Here is a 22,881-nt window from a genome sequence, read left to right as displayed (position 1 = left end):
CTTGCTAATTAAATGATTCACATGTCATATTATCACTTAAATAGGCGACATATTTGTTTTGTTGCCCGTGTTTTTATAGACGGAGCTCCACACATATAGGGGGTGTTGTCTTTTGTTTTACTGCGTCATTAGCATTACGTGTCCATTATTCATTCTATAGGAAGTGGACACGTGACGGAAACGTCGATTATCATATAGGGCGAACACATATATCCGGAATTGCGTTTTATAGAATAATTGACCCTTCAAAAATTGTAATAAGCTAAGCGATTGATTAAATAAACGGTCTGTTATATTTTATTTATGAAACGATGAAATTTGTTTTACCAATAATGAAGAAGCATGCCCCATGAGCTGACCCCCCCCCCACGCCACAATGACGGATCTTCGATACTAGTAATCAATACACTGATCAATATATCATCTAACGACTGTGAGCCCAACGACTGACTTAATTTATGTACAGTGTAGTCGAGTATTTATGCTGTAATATCGAACATAATGGACAGTAACATTGACAATGGACTTTACTGTAATGGCAGACGGGTGAAGCCCCTTCAATATCGGTGGGACCTATCCAACTATCCTACGCTCCGCGGTACAGTCACGGTAGCTATCCAGTCAGTATGTGGCAGACAACATATTCATGATATCTCTAACGACTGTAATGTAAGTACATAGTTACAGGCTGGCGAGTTTTGATCGCAGTATGAAATGTACTAGCGTATACATATAATGGGATCTTCTTCATGCGTTTCACGTATTTTACAGAGCTGCTACCACTCTATAATTTGATTTCATGTTTATAACGTGTTGACTTCGAAATACACTTTGTAAAATGATAATAATGTTAAGAACGCCACATTCATGTCGAATAATTAATGAGACTGATGTTTACGTTCCCGGTGTCCCTTGCTTGGTTCGCTTGTATAGCTAAATTATTACAGGGAACTTTTTTTATGGCGGAGTACTTTTTCTGTTTAGAGTTAGATTCATTTGCTCCTCTTTTATTATCGTGATATTTATGGACAATTGGGTAATTGACAATTTGTTGAAGTATCAGTGATTTTTTGGGGTGCTGTTTCAATTTTTCCACATATATGTAGCATAAAATGATCTCGCGAATAACAAAGAGGAGAACTTTTTTTTTTTTATAACGCGGGGTCGTAGATTCGTCTGCATTTCCCGCCATATTCAAGAGTTTGACAGACAGTTGGCTTTGCAACGACATTCGCTACGTTGCAAAATCCAGAATCCACAGTCAAATCGACAAAAAAGTGAGTTTTAACGTTTTCTAAATCGCTCATGTAGTAGATAAACAAAGGGGCATTTCAATTCAGGGTCTGTATTAACATCAACAAGTGATTTTACTTGTGTATTTGACGGAGTCGACACAACTTGGCGCCATGTTTGGGCACACTCCCCATGTGCAGTTTAAACTCCCGTTTTTTTCAACTTCCATGTGAGCTTTAGGGGTAATGTTCTAACTATTTATGTTTCTCTTACTCGGCGGTAGGTAGTAGAGTGTCGTGACGTGGGAAAGCCACACGCGTGGGGTGGGGTTTGAGTTTTGGAAATGTCGTACCGATGTTCTGTCTGGGCGGTGGCGGTAAAACGGGGTACAAACGAAACGTATCTTCAAATATTTGTTATGCGCCTCTACGAGTACTATAATTCTATGAGTATAATAATTCTCTATTTTTGATGAATATTTTTGTAATTTTTGGTCAATTCTGTATTTTATTTACTACTAGTACTAGTATTTCGTTTTTCAGCGGTATTATGTGAACCATTCAAAAGTTATAATATCAGGGGCGGATACAGGATTTTTTTATGGGGGAGTGGGGTCCAAACTTTAAAATCGCCAGACTAAGGTAATGATTTTTTTATATTATACAAAAACAAACCCAATAAATTTTCCAATAGGAGGGGTCCTGGACCCCAAGAACCCCCCCCCCCCGATCCGCCACTGAATATATTTTTATTATGTAATGGGAGCTTTGCCCCATAATGTATTGCTGATATGTGCAGTTAACAGGGCTTGGAAGACTTGATGCCCAATGATTTTGCCTTGCCTTTATCTTTTCATATTTCCAATCTGGCTGGTTGGGAAAACCCTATGGCAGTTTTTTTTCTACAAAAAAACCTGTTAATGGTATTGCTGTATCTTGATGATCAATCAGAATTGCGAAATTAGCATTAATTTTTTTTATAAAAAATTGCAAAAGTATTCTGACCACTACTGATAAGCATAATAACAAAATATTAAGAAATATTAATTTAAAAAAAAAATTTGTATTGCTAGCTGCACCATATTGCTTCCGGCTAGTCTTTATTTATTATCCAAAGGTAGTATGTATTGGAATGTGGTATTTCACCATTTTTCAAATTTTTACAATTTATGCAGAATCATAAAAGAGGTGTTCTCAAAGTGGCAAAGTTCAACATAAAAGAGGTGTTCTCAAAGTGGCAAAGTTCAACATAAAAGGAAACTAGGTACTTTGCGTAGGATTACACCCCCCCCCATACATACGAGTATGATATTTTGAACTGAAACATTTTTTTTAAGAATCGATGTTTGCCATCTATGCGAAATAGCCCTTTGACCGACTTCCTTTCAAACATTTATTTTTTAGTGAAATCACAGCTAACTCAAATTTATTAATGACTGCTTTTTGACTCCCGTGTGCGAAGCACAAAAAGGGAGTCTTTGCAGTTAGTGTGTCTGTCTGTCTGTGTGTGTGTGTGTGTGTCTGTTCCATTGATATCTCAAGAACCAATGTTCGAATTTCAATGAAACTTGGTATATAGCTTGTCTGGGGCAATGCACAGATTTGATTAGTTTTTGGTTGACATCCATGCATATTAATGAGCTCATCTGCATAATAATGTGTGAATTTTAAGCTAGTTCAGTTATATCTCAAAAAGCATTAAAACGATTTTTATGTAACTTGGTAAGAATGTTCCTAATGATTGGCTGCTGCAATTCATTGTTGTATTTTACATTTTAATTAAAATTTAGCATTTTTTATGTATTTTTTTATTATTTTTTTTTAAAGTTTTTTATGCCCAATTGCATGAATACAACTAATACGAATCGGTGAGTGGACTAATTTGCATAATGATGCGCATGAGTATTCTAATTTTTATGACCAGCAATTTATGATGGTGTTGGCCATTTTGTTATTTCCAGTGTGTTGTACAAAAACGAAGCAAGCGCTCGGGAGATGAAATGTATCAGTTTACATTATGAAAAGGTCTAAGAAATTACATGTATGATTTTTTATTATCGTATAAGGAAATAAATAAGTAATTGAACAAATGTATAACCACAATGACTGTGAAACGAATTACTGTGCAAGCTAGTTTACATTCACGTGTGGTGTACAATTACATTCAAGCCACGGAACATTGAACCCTGTGTGAGCCCAGTCAAGAAAATAATGAATGTGAGATTCATCATCGCCAAAACCATGGCAGTGTTGAAGATATGAAAATGGTTGGTAGGTTCGATTTCATGGTAAAATGTTGTGTAAATTCGTTGTACTTGTGAATCCTGATTTATCACCGTATTATTGAACGCGAGAACAAATATGGTACCCTCCAGCATCAATGTAGTTGTATCAAGTTGCTGCCGTAAGGAGATAATTCCTTTGTATCGCTTACCAACATTGTATTGTACTTCTTTCCTTTATTTTCCTTTACACATTTGGAAACTTGCATGGTGCACTTTCACCCCCACCTTCCCCAAATTACGAAGCTATCATGTCGATTAGTAGGTATAGGATGTCTGTGTGTTGATGACTATGTCGTTGTGTAAGGGCTTCTCGTACGTAAAATGGGGCACATTCCAAGTAAAAATATCTATTTACACAGGGCTGACAAAATTCGCCTGCATGTGTAAATATATGTTGGGATTTGGAGAAAAAAAGCTCGTGAAACATACCGAATTTACCGTGACAGGAGTGATCAATTTTGGTGCCCATTGTTGGTGGGCTGATCATGCAGCATGTCGGATTATTTCTGAGAACGTTCTTCGTGTGGGAAATCACAAAATCATTATCACTAAGTAAGCTGGTTTACCTTATTTTTGTATCAGGGTACCCTGTTCAAATGACGTGAATCGACATGCGATGATTACCAAAACAATTTGACAATCGGTGTCTCATTTGTTCACCGCCCCCTCAACACGGTGATTTGTTATGACGGTGGTTTGTTATGAGCGGTATTTTTTCCCGGCCCTTTTCGTCGGAAATTACGAATTCATTAGCTCTAATATATCCTAGTTTACTTTAGTTGTTTCATCCGATTATTCTGTACATTGATTTTACCTAGCAAAGGAAACAATCGGTGTTTGGCTTTGTTATATTTACACTATTGCAACACCTTATGTGGGCCCCCCAGCGTGAGCCTCGTGTTTCACTATTTTTTCGTTGAATATTACACCGCACGATATCCCTCAAATCGGAAGGCACATTTATTGCTCGAGTTACTGTTCCTATTAAGTTAAGCCATGGAGCAAAAAAGAAAATATGGTTAAGCTGAATACCATGCTTCATGTGGAATGTATAGACCGTGACGTCGGCATTAACTACTGGATGCACAGTGGAAACCACTGGGGCAACGCCACGCTGACCGGCGTCTCCTGCCTGGTAAAAAAAAAAACATGCGGGATGGTATTTAATCCATCGTAGATGTTTTCGAAACGAAAATTAGCGAATAGGTTTTGTTTCGAGCCACTTTAAATGTCCTGTGTGTATTTTTGATTGGTACTCATCACGTGCCCCAGATAGTGTCAATTTATACGCAGTAACAAATGAGACGCGATGGGGATTACTTTGAATTTTATGTACCGAGAAGTACGTCTGCCGTAAATTATTAATATTTGTTATGGTACTGAGCTGTACGATGGTTGTAATTTTACCATGTAGATTTTCGGGATTTACAAACCAATCTAAAAGATTGTGATGCCTTCCTTATTAATATACGTAACTGAAAATAAATAAATAAATATAATATTTATTAGTCCCCGTTCGGACGCAGTCCGAAAACGGGGACTTATGTTTTGCCCTGTGTGCGTCCATGCGTCCGTGATCACCTGTATCTCGAACATGCATGGACCGATTAAGTTCAAACTTCACTCATACATCACACATTATATGGGACATATGCACATGCATTTTTTTCATGATCCGATTAACGATAGCCGAATAGCGGCCATTTTAAGGCCGAAAATGCATCAAAATCGCACATTTTCACCATTCCGGACCCGGATCTCAGTTATGCATGGACGGATTTTGTTCAAATTTGGTACATACATTAAACATAATAGGACCTTGATGCACGTCATTTTTTTTTTTTGGATCGGGTTCGAAATGGCCGACTGGCGGCCATTTTGTTTTAAAGAATTCAGTTCTGGATCCGTATCTGAGACATGCTTGGATTGATCGAGTTCAAACTTCACACACACAAGGTACATCATGTCACAAATATGTATGTGCATTTGTTTCATGATCTCATTAACAATAGCCAAATGGCGGACGCTTTAAGGCCGAAAATGCATTGAAATCGCACATTTTCACCATTCCGGACCCGGATCTCAGTTATGCATGGACGGATTTCATTCAAATTTGGTACATACATTAAACATAATAGGACCTTGATGCACGTCATTTTTTTTTTCAGATCAAGTTCGAAATAGCCGACTGGCGGCCATTTTGTTTTAAAGAATTCAGTTCTGGATCCGTATCCGAGACATGTCTGGATTGATCAAGTTCAAACTTCACACACACAAGGTACATCATATCACAAATATGTATGTGCATTTGTTTCATGATCTCATTAACGATAGCCAAATGGGGGCCGCTTTAAGGCCGAAAATGCATTGAAATCGCACATTTTCACCATTCCGGACCCGTATCTCAGTTATGCATGGATGGATTTTGTTCAAATTTGGTACATACATTAAACATAATAGGACCTTGATGCACGTCATTTTTTTTTTCAGATCAAGTTCGAAATAGCCGACTGGCGGCCATTTTGTTTTAAAGAATTCAGTTCTGGATCCGTATCCGAGACATGTCTGGATTGATCAAGTTCAAACTTCACACACACAAGGTACATCATATCACAAATATGTATGTGCATTTGTTTCATGATCTCATTAACGATAGCCAAATGGGGGCCGCTTTAAGGCCGAAAATGCATTGAAATCGCACATTTTCACCATTCCGGACCCGTATCTCAGTTATGCATGGATGGATTTTGTTCAAATTTGGTACATACATTAAACATAATAGGACCTTGATGCACATCTTTTTTTTTTTTCGGATCAAGTTCGAAATGGCCGACTGGCGGCCATTTTGTTAAAGAATTCAGTTCTGGATCCGTATCCAAGACATGTCTGGATTGATCAAGTTCAAACTTCACACACACATGGTACATCATGTCACAAATAGATATGTGCATTTGTTTCATGATCTGCTTAACAATAGCGGAATGATGGCCATTTTAAGGCCGAAAATGCATCAAAATCACATATTTTCACAATTCCAGAACCGGATCTCAGTCATGCATGGATGGATTTTGTTCAAATTTAGCACAATGTGTTGTACATATGCAGGTGCATTTCGGTCATGATCTGCTTTGAATGTATATGTCACTCAAATATGAACGGAACGGGGACGTGTCATTGACAATGACTTGTTGACACACATATTGATATTAAGATAGTGGTTTGAATTTTAGATATTTAGATTGTGATTGTTTGTCAGAAATTTATATAGTTGTTCTTGCTACTTCACGTTTTCCGTGTTAACTAAATTTCTAAAATATTTTTAAATGCCCTATAAGTTTATTTTGGGCATTTATTTGTTTACTATTTTCGTTGCATTTCATTTTCCCCAATGTTTTATGAATTATTTCAGTTTTCTTTTTAATGTTGCAATTTTGTGTAGACTTTTTATGCATATTTTTAAGTAGGCTTATTGTAGGTATACGATGTCTATGTGTGTAGATGACTACTGGTGGCTCCTTATTTAATAGATTATTCATAATTTGTTTATCATTTTCAAATATTCCCGAATATTACATCATGATCCTTATTCCCTCAGCACACGGGAGTTCTTTCTTTGATTTATTATGGTTTTTTTTACAGATATGAGAGATGGATCGAATCTCACAACCATTCCATATTTTGGCAAGATTGGGACGTTATATGGTAAGTCAAAATATATACTGGAAAAGTACTAATTTTGGTATTTTAGGAATACTCGCTTGGTTTCAGATTCATGGATTTCTTGTGTTCATGTAAATTTAATTCACTGGATTTCATAAATAGTGAAAATAGAAAAATTTAAACCCAGTGAATTTCCAGTATTTGTTCTGCATTGAGCATCTATCAGAGTGATCTTTTTTTTACTTTTTGACTCCCATGTGCGAAGCACAAAATGGGAGTCTTTGCAGTTGGTGTGTCTGTATGTGTGTGTGTGTGTGTGTGTATGTGTGTGTATGTGTGTCCGTCTGTTCCACTGATATCTCAAGAACCATGCATCAGTTTTTTATGAAACTTGGTGCATAGATGCTCTGGGCCAATGCGCAGATTTGATTAGGTTTTGGTGAAATTCCATGCATATTAATTACCTAATTTGCATGATAAGCTATTTTTTAGCTGTTTCATGACTGTTCCATTTATATCTAAATAACCACTCATTGGATTTTGATAAAACTTGGTATATAGATGCTCTGAACTTGTGCACAGATTTGATTAGTTTTTGGTAAAAATCCATGCATATTAATTACTTAATTTGCATGATAATTAGCTAATTTTTAGCTGTTCCATGACTGTTCCACTGATATCTAAACAACCACTCATTGGTTTTTGATGAAACTTAATACATAGATGCTCTGAACTAATGGTAGGTTTTGATTAGTTTTTGGTAAAAATTGCCTAATTACTAATTACCTAATTTGCATAATAATTAGCGAATTTTCGGTTTTTCCACTGATCAAGTACTAATCATCACATTTCAATGAAACTTGGTACATAAATGTTATAGAACACTGCACAGACCTGATAGTTTTTAGGGTAATATCAGTGCATATTAATTACCTAATTTGCATAATTAATTAATTTTCAGCTTTTGATGTTTCAAGTAGTAAGCATTACATTTCAATGAAACTTGGTACATAGATACTCAAGGACGGTGCAGATTCATTTTTTGGGATAAATAATTGTGCATATTAATCACCTAATTTGCATAATTAGTTAATTTTCAGCGTTTCCACAGATATCTCAAGTACTAATCATCACATTTCAATGAAACTTGGTACATAAATGTTATAGAACACTGCACAGACCTGATAGTTTTTAGGGTAATATCAGTGCATATTAATTACCTAATTTGCATAATTAATTAATTTTCAGCTTTTGATGTTTCAAGTAGTAAGCATTACATTTCAATGAAACTTGGTACATAGATACTCAAGGACGGTGCAGATTCATTTTTTGGGATAAATAATTGTGCATATTAATCACCTAATTTGCATAATTAGTTAATTTTCAGCGTTTCCACAGATATCTCAAGTACTAATCATCACATTTCAATGAAACTTGGTACATAGATCCTTTAGGACTATCGAGAGACCTGATTAGTTTTAGGGTAAATAATTGTGCATAATAATTACCTAATTTGCATAATTAATTAATTTTCAGTTTTCACACTGATTTCTCAAGTACTAATCATCACATTTCAATGAAACATTGTACATGGATGCTGTAGGACAATAGACAGACCTGGCTAATTGTGGGTTAAAATCTGTACATATTAATAACAAATTTGCATAATTAACCACTTTTAAGCTATCACACTGATATGTAAAGTACTAATTATTCCATTTCAATGAAACTTGGTACAAAGATGCTCTAGGACAATGTACAAACCTAATTAGTTTGGGGTTAAAATCTGTTTATATTAATTCCCTAATTAGCATAATAATTCATAATTTTTTGCGGTTCCAATAAAACTTGGTACATAGATGGTCTGTTACATTGCGTAGACCTCATTAGTTTTACACTCAAATCTGTTCATATTAATTTTCTGATTTGCATTATTAGTTTTCAGCTTTTCCATCACTATCTCAATCAAGTACAAGTAATTTTGAATTATATTTAATGTGTCTCCAATACTCTCAGTTCTTTCTAAGCTTTCTTTGATTTTAATTGCTATTTCAATCCATTATAGCCTAAATATAGTCATAAGAATATTGCCATCGGCATTCGTATTAAGATATCAGAAAAGACTGAAAGATCTTCAATTAGTTTTAAAATGCGTGTCACAAATATGTGTCATAGGACCTCATAGGTCAAGATGATTGTTAGCCAAAAAGAAAGCTGTTTGGGGATGCCGATGTATTCAATAATATCCAGTGTAGGCAACACAACACGGTTATTTATAAATATAAGTGTTGCATTTTATTAGTATTTTTTGGTATTTATTTCAATGACATATCACAATTTTGTTTAACAAACAAACATGAAATTGGGTTTTTCGGGAGATAAACTGATCATTGAAGAAGTAACATTTAACAGTAATAAAAAGCGCATTGTCAAATGGAATTGACCTCTTCTCTGGAGTACTTTCACCCGCTGGCAACCACAACTGTTGAAAACTCTCAAAAAAATACTTTGGGCTAGTTGCTGAGACTCTCCTGACTACCCCAAAATTTCCAGCATATATAAATTTCTGAAACTTTGATCTGATTCTGTGACTCGTAAGTAAAAGAATGTTTTTTTTTGCAACCAAAAGTACGCCCACCTGCCGAAACATCACCCATGGGCTGGGTATAGGATGGGTGGTTGTTAGATATACGATAATGATCAATTTATGGTTTTCATGCTTTTATTAATAATACACATATAGCGAATACAGTGTTTGATATTTGATCAACATTATTGACCAGTATAATTAAAATTTGTTCTTGTAGATACAGAGAATTAGATTATTTCTCAGAAGAAACCACGCCACTATTGCTGTTCAGGTACATTATTTTTCATGTTAAGTATACAATAAGTATAGTATCAATATGTATATGTAGAATCTAAAAACAATGACAATCACATTCACCCACCGCACATGCATAACAATCCACAACTGAAGATTTCACACTCAAAAACTAAATATGAGAAATGCCTCTTCCCGCTCTTCCACCCTCTCCTTCAATTTTCATCTCTCACTTGGTACAAAGCTACAAAATGTTTTAACTAAATCATGAAGAAAATCAAGCATTTCTGCCATTTTGGAACTCAATCTCAGTAGTACATGGCTTATTTCAGATAAATTTGGTATGTACATTGAACATGGTGGGATCTTGATCAATGCACGTCATTTTTTCCTCAGATAAGATTCAAATCAATGCTGTTCTATGATATCGCCTCACTGACATGCCTTGACCGTATCTCAACACAAATAAATGTGCGTTTGTCATGAATGTTTTTATCATTTGTCATACCACCAGCAAGAACTGTTACCCCACTGGTGTAATCTACCATCATACTAACCACTTCAGTCGACACATTTAAATAGTACATTGCTTTCTTCTGAAATTGCATGAAATTGTTTTCTTTCACGCGTAGTCCATTGTCTTCTGTTATACATGACAAATTAGTGTGATTACAATATTATAAGTTTCTCATTTGTTTTGTAGGAGAGTGGGCCACCGAGCATTGACAGGTATAAAGCAGATCAGTTTGATTTGACACGACAGAGAAAACTTTCCGGACAGTTCCTGTAATTTGAATGTTGATGAATTTATGTGGGACACAGCCATCAAAACTGTTGTTACGCATAGTGTGATTGGTTGAGACTCAGTCACATGACACTGAATAAAAATGGATATTACATTGTATATTGCACGGCAAGTGGATATTACATGGAGTTGCTTTCAAGGTTTCGGAGAAGCTTGAGCCATCCAAAACAGACAGCGAACCACAGCGAATATTGCATCAGGGACCACTGCATTGAGTTCTACTATGTGAGCATATTTACATGTTCTACACCGATGCTCACCAAGAACTTTCTAAGCTGAGTGACTTGTGAATAGAAGGTGTGGTACGTTCATGAGAAAGTCATTCCAGTCACTTTCACGGCACTTTTTTACCTGGCAAGTGGTGAAATAACTTGCATTTGAGAATTGATAAATTAAGTGACTAAATAAAGATTAATTGTAGCTAAAAATAATATTTAGTGTGTATTTCGCAATTTTTTCAACAATGCATGTATGTATACTATGAAATGTTGTGTCACTTAAGAGCTAACACTTTTCTCTGTTATTTTGGATAAGCAAAATACTCATAGAGTTCCTTATAAATAATGGTGTTAAATTTGGTTAATTGCTGCAGATAGATTTGCCTGTTCAGTTTTCTCTGTTGTAGCTACCAGTATCTTGTGGCAGCAGATTCTTAGTCTGCTTCAGTATTTTTGTTTTCCCGGCTGCTTTATATGAGTTTTATACTGTTCACTTGTTTTGAGTGTATGTTCAAATTTTATGGTAATCAAATATTTTTTGAATTTGATTTTGGTGATATTTTGTCTTTATGAAATATGAATGCCATAATATCAAATCATGAATATCTCTAGCAGTGTAAAAATTAAGCAGCTAACAGTACATCTTATAAAACAAGCATATTGCATCAAAAACCCGGCAAACAACTGAACATTGGCAAGTATTTAATATGTAGATTCAGCTGTGAGTGAATTCTCAGCAGCATAGGCCATCAACAAACCCAACGAATCACGTTATTATTCAAAATTAGATATTAATTAAGCAATTTGTGGTTCACCATCCCCGGCCATCGAGTGCTGTCAGTGTTTCCGTGGTGGTGATGACGGCAAAGCGTGATGCCATACAGACATATTTGTTCATTTATTGACTAATAAGCTATATGTTTATTTATCACAGATTTGTATTAATTTACATATTTATTTATTTTGTTATTTATTAATTTGGTTAGTTAATCTTCATATTAATATACTTATTGTTGGCCCACTACTTTATACATTATAATTTACTTCCAGTGTATATTGGAAATCAAACTACTAGCACTAAGCTATTTTCTGATTTCCTTTTTACCCTTCTTTCTTACCATTTGTTTTTCTCCATATTTGTTTTTGTGTGTGGCTTACTTTTGTTATTATTTTTCAGTGTTTCTTATTGTTCTTATTATTGGGTAAATAATAGCGGCGCCACCAAGTGGGAGAGATAGGGTTCTCCCTACCAGGGTGTGGAGTTTTTGATAATTCTAAGTTAAAATGGAGCATTCTATGGCTTTCTCGGGGCCAAAATTACTATCAGACAGGTCACAGTTGAAAACTGGCCACTGATCCCTGGTCAATCAGAATTTTATGGTTGCCAGAGGATATGCTCCCCAGGGTAAGGGGGCGCTGCGCCCCTGTTCCCTTGTTTAAAAAAATTCCTGAGACATATAGTTGATCATGTGATTCAGAAACCCTACCATATTAGGCATATAGTCGATCATGTGATTCAGAAACCCTGCCATATTAGGCATATAGTTGATCATGTGATTCAGAAACCCTACCATATTAGGCATATAGTTGATCATGTGATTCAGAAACCCTGCCATATTAGGCATACAATGAAAAGAGATTAGACTGTCTATAACATGTCTAATACAGCATCTCTCAGTTTCAGGTAATCTTTTTTAGTATTGTGAACCTGGGCTGACAAACGACACCAGAGACGTTCCTGGTGATATACAATAACAACATGAACTTTGTATTTTTCATAAATTTTGTCCACTAGCTGAGCAATTCCCCTGGAATCTGTATTCATTATAGGTCCCTTACTGGTCTCTGGCAAAGCAATAATTCCCATAAAGGGCGCCCTCATGCTGTCAGGTATTGGAAAACTTTCTGTCTTCCATGATTCCTTCAATAACTCCATTGCCCAGTGAAGTAATTCTGTATTGTATTTGGTGATTTTCTCCTACAAAAATATAATATATTTAGAAATACAAGGTTACATATAAGCATCTTACAGCTGTACTGTTAACAGTATTAGGCCCTCCACCCATTTCTTTGTAAATTCACCAAAAATCAAATATAAAAAATCTTCCCTAACAAATCCCATCATGCATTGCTGTTTATATTCTGGTACGAGAGTTCGCTGAATTTAACTTCACTAACTTAGGGAATCATATAACGTTCAATGTTTTTTTTAAATATTTTTCTGGACATTGAGTGTCACTTGTCTCTCCTGCCTTTTTTTGTATGTGCAAATTGCAAGTGCTAGTGCTGACACATAGTGCATTTTTGCCACAGAAGTCGTATTCATGTTTGGGACTACATGACAGGGCTGTGCGTCAATCTTAATGCGCTATCCTGGCGTCAAACAGGCTCGGTCGAACACAAGCACCTGCAGACCTTAACCAAGCTTCCCCCAAAGTCACATTCACTAGTGAATGAATCTCGGCCAGTGAATTGGCCTTCCCATTGAGTCTGTGGCACACTCACCCAGGGTAGGGGTCGATCCTTTGATATTCAGCCTAAGGTAGGATTTGAACTTGGGTCTATTGATCATGAGTCTGAAGCGACAACCACTATGCTACCAGTGACTGGTTCAATGTTTGCCCAAATGCAGCGGTAACCAGAGTTGAAAGGGCTGTACAGGAAACAAGATTCTGAAGTGCATCTCAGACTAATCTTAATGGAAATGCTTTACATTAAATATTAATTTTGTAATATAGTCCATCTTCAATCACCAAACACAAAGTATTACTGAAGATGGTGAAAACTCAATCACAACTATAATCCACAGAACTGCTTCATTGATGTTTGACTATTAGCAAGTAACTTCTGATACAGATATTTTGAGAATGCGTAGTTGTTACAGTACACATACTGTAAAATACTTTTAGTTTTTACTGATTTTTGATAAACTGAATGAAACATCACAAAAATGTATTTGATCCGCACAGATTCATTCCTTCAGCGAAAATAAATTCCAAGTGAAAATAAAGTAATTTACAGGACAAGTCAAGAGCTTCAAACAAAATTTTGTTGACTAGCACTTTACTGTAGAACCCAAAATAAATTTTGTTCGATATAATTAGACTAGAACAAAGCGGTGTTGTTTTGGTACTTTCAATCCTAACAACTGGTGCTTCTGGACACAACCATTCTCATCAGGGGTTTGTTTTTCAATTTTTCATTTTACCCAAGTAAAAACATGTTAAAGTTTAGAACTAAAATTAATTTTATGGCTGTAAATATATGTGATGGAGAAGAAAAGTAATGTGAACTTACAAATCCACCAATCTCCTCGTAGAACTGTATAGCAGCTGGCACACAGAAATAAGGAGTTGAATCGCGTGTTCCCTGATTGAAGAACTGATTGAACAAACTTTGCTGATAATTGTGACCTGTAATCAGTGGTTTGATAGACTTGTAGTGTTTTGGATGTACCCATAATATCGCACTTCCTCGGACAGCAAACATCCACTTATGCAAATTACCTGGTATGTAAAAATATAAACAGGTGCATTGATGATCTGAGAAACAGATACTGCTGTGTTTCAAGCGGATTGATGAAGTGAAAGAGAAGAAAATATAAGCAGATGATCTGGGAGAAAAGGCGAGATCTGTTTACATTCATATAATTATCTCTCTCTACCAATGTTCACACACTGAACCAGTAGAACTGCTTCTGCTAGTTCTCTGTTCTCTCGTCACTATGGTAACAATGCTAACCAATTGGGTTTTACACCTTCTCCAGGTCGAATTTGTACTTAGCCACTAGATCAGAAGCGAAGACCACCCTCTATTTGGAAAAGATTTATAGATATACCAGTAGGTAAAGATAAAGCCCAAATCTACAATTTTTTTTATACAATTACAGTTCCATACATAGTATGGAAACTGAGGCAGAAATGGTGAGAATGTAATTATTGTGAGAGTTTACTAGTGAACAGATAAACTACCGGTAGTAGGCACAGTTCCTCCAGTTCAGTGCGTGAATATTGGTGGAGTACCGCTAATGCAACAAATGCAGGCGAGTGACACAGTAATGAATATGTAACACAGGTCAGCTTATAATTACATGCAACAAATAGCAAATCCGGAATCCACAAATGATACAAGCATCCAACCTCAGTAAGCAGGAATGAAACGACCAAATTACTCTGTGACATTCTGTGTTTAAAAAAACCCCACCAATTCCCCCTTTTTTGTTTGGAGAATGTGGAGTATCTATGTAGCCTCAGCTTTGGCTCCACATGGCCAATTAACATCTGTCTCAAGATGTCATCATGAATGTCACTAGTGTGAGTTGCATATATATTTAAATATTTATACAAAGACAAGAAATTAGAGAAGCAAATAAGAAAAAATGTAATGGCCATAAAAATTTAAGCATACTTTGCTGTGTCATACAGGTGCTATATATCTCTGAAGTACTGTTGAATCGCACCTCAACTTTAATTTCAGCACGACTTAAAGCGGCAGTCGTTACCTGTCACCTGTGCATACATGTATGTTCCAATCAACAATAACAATGTCACTAACCGTACAAAGGATCATGGGTAGATATTTGGTTGTAAACAATGACACACTATGGTCATCTCTCACATGCACAGGTGACGACTCTCCAAGCTTTATGCACCAGTCATCACAGGACATAATGTTAAGTGTGAGTCCCATGTGACACATTTTGAATATAATTTGAATATGTTAATATTATTGAAAAAGCAGAAAATCTAGATGCTAAAGATTGGCCATGAAAAAAATATATAAAATTAACCTTGTATATTGATTGTAGACACTACGAGTCGAATAAAGGCATGCATTGCATTATGGGAGAGAACTTCTCATTTCACATGTATATCATCACACTGAAAACTCGACATATTTTTTTCATTTCAAAATGCTCTATTAGTAGTGCCTGAGCTTACATAAATGATGGGTGTGTCTATGGTCAAAATAAGTAATATTTTAATGATTTTTGGTACATGTATATATGAAGAAATAATAGAGCAATTACGGTAACAATTTGTCATCCAAAGTCACCCAGCTAAATTTAGATGAAGAAGTAATTTCACCACAGTAACCAAATTTGTGGCACATTGTTTCTCAGCAAATTGTTCAATATCACAATTTTTTTTTTTTGCATTTTCGATTTCTTAATGGCATCAACCCACAATAATGAAAAGTTGAAGACGACATATGTCCTCTTTAATTCAGACCAAATATTCTTATTTAACTCACCGATGTAATAATCAGCACCAAGCTCTTCCAGATTTAGTCGTAGTTGTCCAGGTGCATGTGCCCCGTCTATTACCACTTGTACACCTCTACTTTGACAAACTACTATGAGTTCTTTAATTGGCATTACCATGGCAGATGAACTGGCGATGTGATCAATGACTGCAACTTTGACAGATGGATTGTCTTCCAAGATATCTCTATATTGTTGTATAATTTCTTCTTTGCTGCGAATTGGGAATTTCATGTCTAGTGTGACAACCGACATTCCTGTTATGATGAAAGATACACAACATACATATCAAAATATTTTCAATCAGGGATGTAACATTTTTCGCTAACACATTATGTATATACCGGTAGTTATACATTTATCAATGTTTTCCACTGGGTGGGGGAGTACCAAATAAACAGGGAAATTCAACATTTATTTTAAGTATGTAAAATTCTTGACCATAAACAGACTAAAAAACTTGTGAAATACCCAATGGCATAGTGAAAATACCTAAGAATGACAGGTGCATCATGGCCACTGATGCAGGAAGTTTACTTAAACACAGCATAACTGGATTTAAATCTTGATAGACTTGTTTTAAAAAGGGCGGTGTTCGTCGTGCCATGTATGCGCGACATTAGTATTGATGATTGTTTTTCCAATCTAATGCACTCTTCTTCAAAATCGCAAGTACAAGTTTTAACCTGGGCGTGACATACACTAATTATCGTTGGTGGCTCCTTCGATACCTTTCAATCAGCAAAGCAATTACATAGTTAAAGCTAGTACTAACGTCTCAGTTTGTACTGGTTTTTATAAGATCTATGTCACACATGCATGGCATGACGACCATCGCTCTTTTAATCAAAATAAAAATTAAAACCTGTTGCTATAGCCCCCTCTAGTGGCAACACGTGTTGTATTCACAATACTATAAATTTGCTGGTTTTTAATTTCCTTATTTTTGGCGATAAGTAAAATCTGCTGAAATAAATTCAAGTGAACATAACGATAAAAGCATCAAAATACGGTACTGGTGAATAAATGGTTTTACAGCATTATCAATACAATACAGTCTGAGGAAAGCATCCGGTATAAATCAAGTGGAATGTACAAGGATTCTACATTAGCCAACATATGCTAATAATTAACCCACTAATATTAGTCGCAGATGAAATTGTTGATGAATATCCTGACAATAATCTCCCAAAACAAATTTCATTATCACATTCAATATTTGTGACTAATGGAGTTATAGAGCACAGTGGACACTTGGAAAGGTTTAATTGTGTTAACAGAATAGATTGTGTGTTATCATCCAACTCGCGCTATATGTGAATCAAAACCAGAAGAAAAACATAGTTGAACTCTGGTGACCTTTGTTATATAATATAATTCCCTTTAACATAGTTTGTTTCAATATAAATATACATTGTCATAATTAATTTTGAATATAAAAAAGTTTTGGGGTTGAACTAACAGTGGGGAATCAGTCTACCGAATGTCCTTTAAAGATGTAAATATCTTACAAAAACATTTGTGCCTTATTTGTTTAATTATTTTAAGGGACATAATTTCCAGCTTTATTCAAAGTAATTCAGATATTTTAGTATAAAAACAAATGCCTCATTGCAAAAAAAAGTGCTGCATTTAGACGTGAATAGATTCATAAAACATGCAACATAACAGAAAATCTTAGCTGGCTTTTGTCCAAGTATTTTGTACAGGTGTCTGTCAAAAATTAATGATTCACTGAGACAAATATGAACTGCCTCATTGTGTGACTACTGTATTATATGAACAGTAAAAAACAAAAAACACCCTTTATGAATAGCTATCATGTTGCAAGCTCTGCTTTGTATGTAAATCAACTTAAATAGTTAGTTGGTGTCCAGTGGAGGGAGAAGTCAACAGTACTGTTGCCCCCTGAGAACCTACATCTTCAAACACTGCAATCTTTGTTTGAAGTGAGTTTTTAAACTAGTATTATAAGAACTCTTAAAGACTATCAATCTGTTCTAATAGCTGAAACATATTCCTGTGAGTTTTCATTTGTCGAATGAACTGTTTGTCAAATACAGAATACATATATTTTAGAACAATTTTCTTTTTAAAATGTGGATGAAATGTTTTGCTTTTTATGTATTTTTTATGTATTGTTTTTGATTTGATAATTTTGAACTAAACAGATTTTCTATTAGCTTCAGATCTTGATCAAAGTTTGGCACCCAGTTCATAGGAGTGCTTATATTGATTTTCTGACATCTTGTTTTCTGTAAAGATTTATTGGTAGGTTTGCAAATGTGTATCAGACTGTGCAATCTCTCCATGAGTTGGTTTTGAAACCCAGTAAGGGATTCTGAGATACATTACCAAGGATATTATTACAAGATAAATCATTTGCTTCATTGAACACATACAACAATGCATATTTCCACTGAGATCAGTGACCTTTGATGTGTATCACCAGTGATCAGTCAAGTAGAAACAGTCAAAATATTTTATCAGTTTTTCTCAATTTTTGCATGATATTTTCATACAGGACATCTGTTGTTCAAACTCAGGGAAGACTTTATACTGATGAACAAGGTGACCAAGTTTGATGAAGTTTGGAATAGAATTAGTAAAGTTATCATGCACACAATAACAATTATTAACGACAACAACAACGACGACGACAACGACAACGCCAGACAAAATTTTTCCCTTAATATACCTTTCCCTTCCATCTTTGATGGTACGGGCAAGGTAAAAAACTGAAACACACACTAATTATTTTTGCAGACTCATTTGCAGTTAGTATTTTCAAGAAATATACAATTATTGTTTGCAACTTTGTGACCATCTCGCAATTCATGTAACTTCAAATGGAATCTTCATCTCATATCAGAATATTTGCCTAAATCTTTGTCTTATAAATGCTTGGCAATTATTAACAGAAGCATCTCATCTTCTGATGAAAAATACAATTTATATTCACTTACACTTTGTTTTTGCAAATTAAATGTAAATTAGCAAAAAATAAATCAATAGTATCAAATGTATTTTCTAATAAATAAGTTAAAAATAAAGGTTCACCTAATTCTGGATCACTGCAAACATCTCTCACTGTATTAATTACAGCAGGATACGTCAAATTACTTATCAAGATACTCTCTCCTTTCTTGAACTTCATTGACTTTAAGACTGTATTAATGCCTTGAAAAGATATAAACAGCATGGTAACCAATCAGCATACAGGAAACTTATCAACAGTCAATCTGCATATATTAACCCATTGAGGTGCAGCTTCAGGCACCATTTAAAAAATAGTTTCATTTATAGTCTGCAATTTCCCACATGAAATGTGGAAAGTTGTAAATTTTTTGATCAATAACTAGAAAGAATGTCACATTTTGTCTGTCTGGTCCCATGCCCAGCTAAGCGCACACCCCATAAATTTTAAGACATTTCCTTTTTCGGGTTCACATTTGGCTAAGTGGCCATTCCCTCTAAAATGCCCCAAATTTGACTGTCCAATCATAAAACCTGACTTTTTTAGATACCGATAATCACATTTATATAACACAGTAAGGATATCATCCTCAATTTTTTTGTTTTTGCCAGCCTGCCAAGAAAGTGCTAGTTTTGGCTTTTTTTCCCTCCAGAACTGCAATTTCTTTGTTCAAACAAGGAAAATAACATTCTGCCATGTGAGGGCGCACTTTTTCTACTTTGTTTTTTATAACTTTTTGTTCAAATGTTTATCTGTAAAACAAAGTGATGTATATCAAGGTCCTCTAATGTCAAATGTATTTTTACCAAAATTAAATAAAACACACAACCAAGAGCTTGTTCTAGAATTGCAGAAATGTTTGATTTTATGCATTTTGAGAATTATCCAAAATGTGTAAACATGATTGAGCCATGCAAAGAGGTGAATCCCCACAAAGATTGATTTGGATTTAGTGTTGTTTTTTTTATACTCATAAGTTTCAATATTTTTAATGTGACAAATGCAACTTTGAGGAAACCTTGGATAACATTCACAGCCAAATCATTAACTCATTAGCTCTATTTAAGTGTTTTTTAATCAAAGATCAAATGTGAATAACCTAATAAGTTTGTATGTATATAAATATTATTATAATAATAATATAAATAAATCCCCATCACATTATTATATAGTGGTTATATTATCTATTGACACCCTCTTCATTTATATTTTCATACATATTTTGAAATATAAATTTATTTCTTGTCAATAATTAATTTGTATGATTGCCATTATACAATTAAATAAAGAAAAACCACAGGTACTTGTCTCAGACCAGGCCTTGTTGGCGCTAAGATAATTAGAATATAGTACCTTAAAATGCCATATTGATATCTGATTGGTTATAAAATCAGACTAATGACCAATCAGGTGAAAAGACATTGTTGCAGGTCAAATCATACAGCTACACATGGAGGAAATAATATTGTAATGAAATGTTTGTATTTTTTGTGAACATTTGTGTAGAACATAGTGGAAGCAAATCATCATTTTGATAATGTTTTGACAGGGTTAGACGCATGCTACTAGGAATTCTGAGTTCATTGACCTCTAACCTATGATATTCATTGATGGTTATTATCTACTAAGGCCTTCCTTAACAATAACCCAGACCCAGAACTTATTGTCTAGATTGAAATGACATAGGGTACCTAGGCCATAGGCCGTTGCACTATGAATTCACATACATTTTTGCCAATCAGAATGCCAAAGTGTAATAACAAATGTTGCTAGCTAATCAACAATAGCCATAAATTAACATTCATGTATATTGAAATTAACAGCTTTGAAATTACACCAATATTTTATCTTCGAGTACAAAACACTGCTTCTTGCCAATGAATCACGGTGCACAAACGCAGAACATAAAGAGGCGGGTGGCCTATATACCTAGTACTTATATAGGTGTACAATTCACCTATTAAATTCTATGGTGATGGGGGGTACAACACTATTTTCGATTGAATTAACTTTTTTTCTGTCACATACATCACACTAAAGCCAATATGACTTATTTATATATTTGTGCTACTAATAGAGTAAATGCAGGAATAAATTCTCTGACAATTTTTGTAATAATTATACCTGTTGTTGTGTTCTCTACAAACACCATATGTTCAATGTTAGCACCAACAAAATCACCGACACTGAGAAGTGCTTCCTCATAATAAATAGGACTCTTCAATCTCATGAAGGAATCTACATCAAAAGATAATACCGTAATATCTGTTATAATGCATGCATGTGTTCAGATATATGGATCCTGAACTGCCATTTTAACCCAATCCGAAAATATAATGATGAGAGTCAAGGTCCAATTATGTTCAACGCATGTACTAATTAAGTTTCGATAGAATCTGTCCACACATTACAAAGATTCAGAATAGTGAAAATGTGTAATTTTCATGCATTTTTGGCCATAATGAATTGGATCATAAAAAAATGCATTCTAGCGATAGTGATTTATAATAACATTAATGACCCCCCCCCCCCCAATACGGTGTCATATTGGATTCGGAGAAGGGTCACTATCATGGTCACTATAGTTAATATCATTATCTTGCCGTAGACCCTTTTCCTTGTCCAATAAGGCATTGTGGGGGATTCATTATTGTATAAATAATGTATGCCAATGACATAATGCATTGCCCATATATGGACAATGATATATTATAAAAATAACAGTTTATATCAGTGTATGGAACCAAATCTTATTTGAGGAGTAGAAAATCCTGTTGCATTATGGGACACTGGCATACTGAAATTTCAGTTCATGTCATTAAATAAATCATATACATCTAAATAAGTACTGTTACCATAGAAACCAAAACAAATTAAAAAATGAGAATGATACAAATGTTCAATAATTTGGTGTTAGGATCAAATTCAAATTTTTGACTGAGCATGTTACTGCAGATATATGCAATGCATTATGGGATAGAACTACCCATTGTATATACTGTGAAATACTTTATTTTAGCTGCAATTAATTTTTGCTGAAAAGACTTTTTGGGTGTTTTGTATGGATTTTATTTTCACTGATTTTTGATGATGATTTTACATTTAGTAAAATATAGGAAAAAAAGAATATTCGCTTGATTTTATTTTCACTGAATCATTCCTTCAGCGAAAATAGCGAAAAATTAATTCCAAGTGAAAATAAAGTGTTTTTACAGTAATGGAAAACTATTATCACATATGAAAACTCACTATTATAAATTAAATATAAATTTTTCAAAATGCTTCAACAGTATTAGGATTCATATTAATAATAATATATGGATTTAAAAAAAAAAAAATTTGTGCCATTTTCCAGGGCAATTCAAACACTTTTTCTCCCAAAACTTAATCTTTAATTCAGCTCAAACCTTTATAACTAATGACATTAACATGTACTGTTACAAGTATGAAGACCATTTTGGTTTGAACCAGTAAGTAATAAAAAACAACAAAATATCACCTACTCTCCTCTTGCATGAAGCACTCGTTTTGGCACAGTACCATAGGAACCATGGTTACATTGGATGACATCATCGCCTAGCAGAAATTCCTCATCTCGAATTTCTTGCCCAAATCTT

General features: G+C 34.7%; 1 protein-coding gene and 1 long non-coding RNA gene across 2 annotated transcripts; one reads left to right on the top strand and one right to left on the bottom strand.

Annotated features, from left to right (window-relative positions):
* The first annotated feature begins 432 nt into the window (after nucleotides 1-432).
* Nucleotides 433-11,237, top strand: LOC146733286 (uncharacterized). Its single transcript, XR_014926884.1, has 4 exons — nucleotides 433-669; nucleotides 7,157-7,219; nucleotides 9,985-10,038; nucleotides 10,705-11,237. It is a non-coding gene; the product is annotated as an uncharacterized LOC146733286 (long non-coding RNA).
* LOC146733285 (uncharacterized) lies at nucleotides 9,882-22,816 on the bottom strand. Its single transcript, XM_085491983.1, has 6 exons — nucleotides 22,768-22,816; nucleotides 21,389-21,502; nucleotides 19,348-19,467; nucleotides 16,278-16,544; nucleotides 14,322-14,530; nucleotides 9,882-13,002 (listed from the first exon to the last, which is right to left on the bottom strand). Exons 1-6 carry the CDS (start codon nucleotides 22,814-22,816, stop codon nucleotides 12,673-12,675), a joined length of 1,089 nt encoding a protein of 362 aa, XP_085348109.1. The 3' UTR covers nucleotides 9,882-12,672.
* Nucleotides 22,817-22,881: the final 65 nt, after the last annotated feature.

This window comes from Saccoglossus kowalevskii, chromosome 17 (assembly GCF_978046115.1).
Source record: "Saccoglossus kowalevskii chromosome 17, keSacKowa6.1, whole genome shotgun sequence".
Lineage (NCBI taxonomy): Eukaryota > Metazoa > Hemichordata > Enteropneusta > Harrimaniidae > Saccoglossus > Saccoglossus kowalevskii.
This window is presented reverse-complemented; position numbering and strand designations above follow the sequence as displayed.

What these genes read in the sequence shown, in the direction of transcription:
- LOC146733285 (XM_085491983.1), bottom strand. Translation starts at nt 22,816, where the DNA reads ATGGTTCCTATGGTACTGTGCCAAAACGAGTGCTTCATGCAAGAGGAG. An exon ending in GTGCTTCATGCAAGAGGAGA is followed by an intron (nt 21,503 to 22,767) that starts GTAGGTGATATT and finishes CTTTTGATGTAG; the next exon opens with ATTCCTTCATGAGATTGAAG. An exon ending in TGTAGAGAACACAACAACAG is followed by an intron (nt 19,468 to 21,388) that starts GTATAATTATTA and finishes TATCTTTTCAAG; the next exon opens with GCATTAATACAGTCTTAAAG.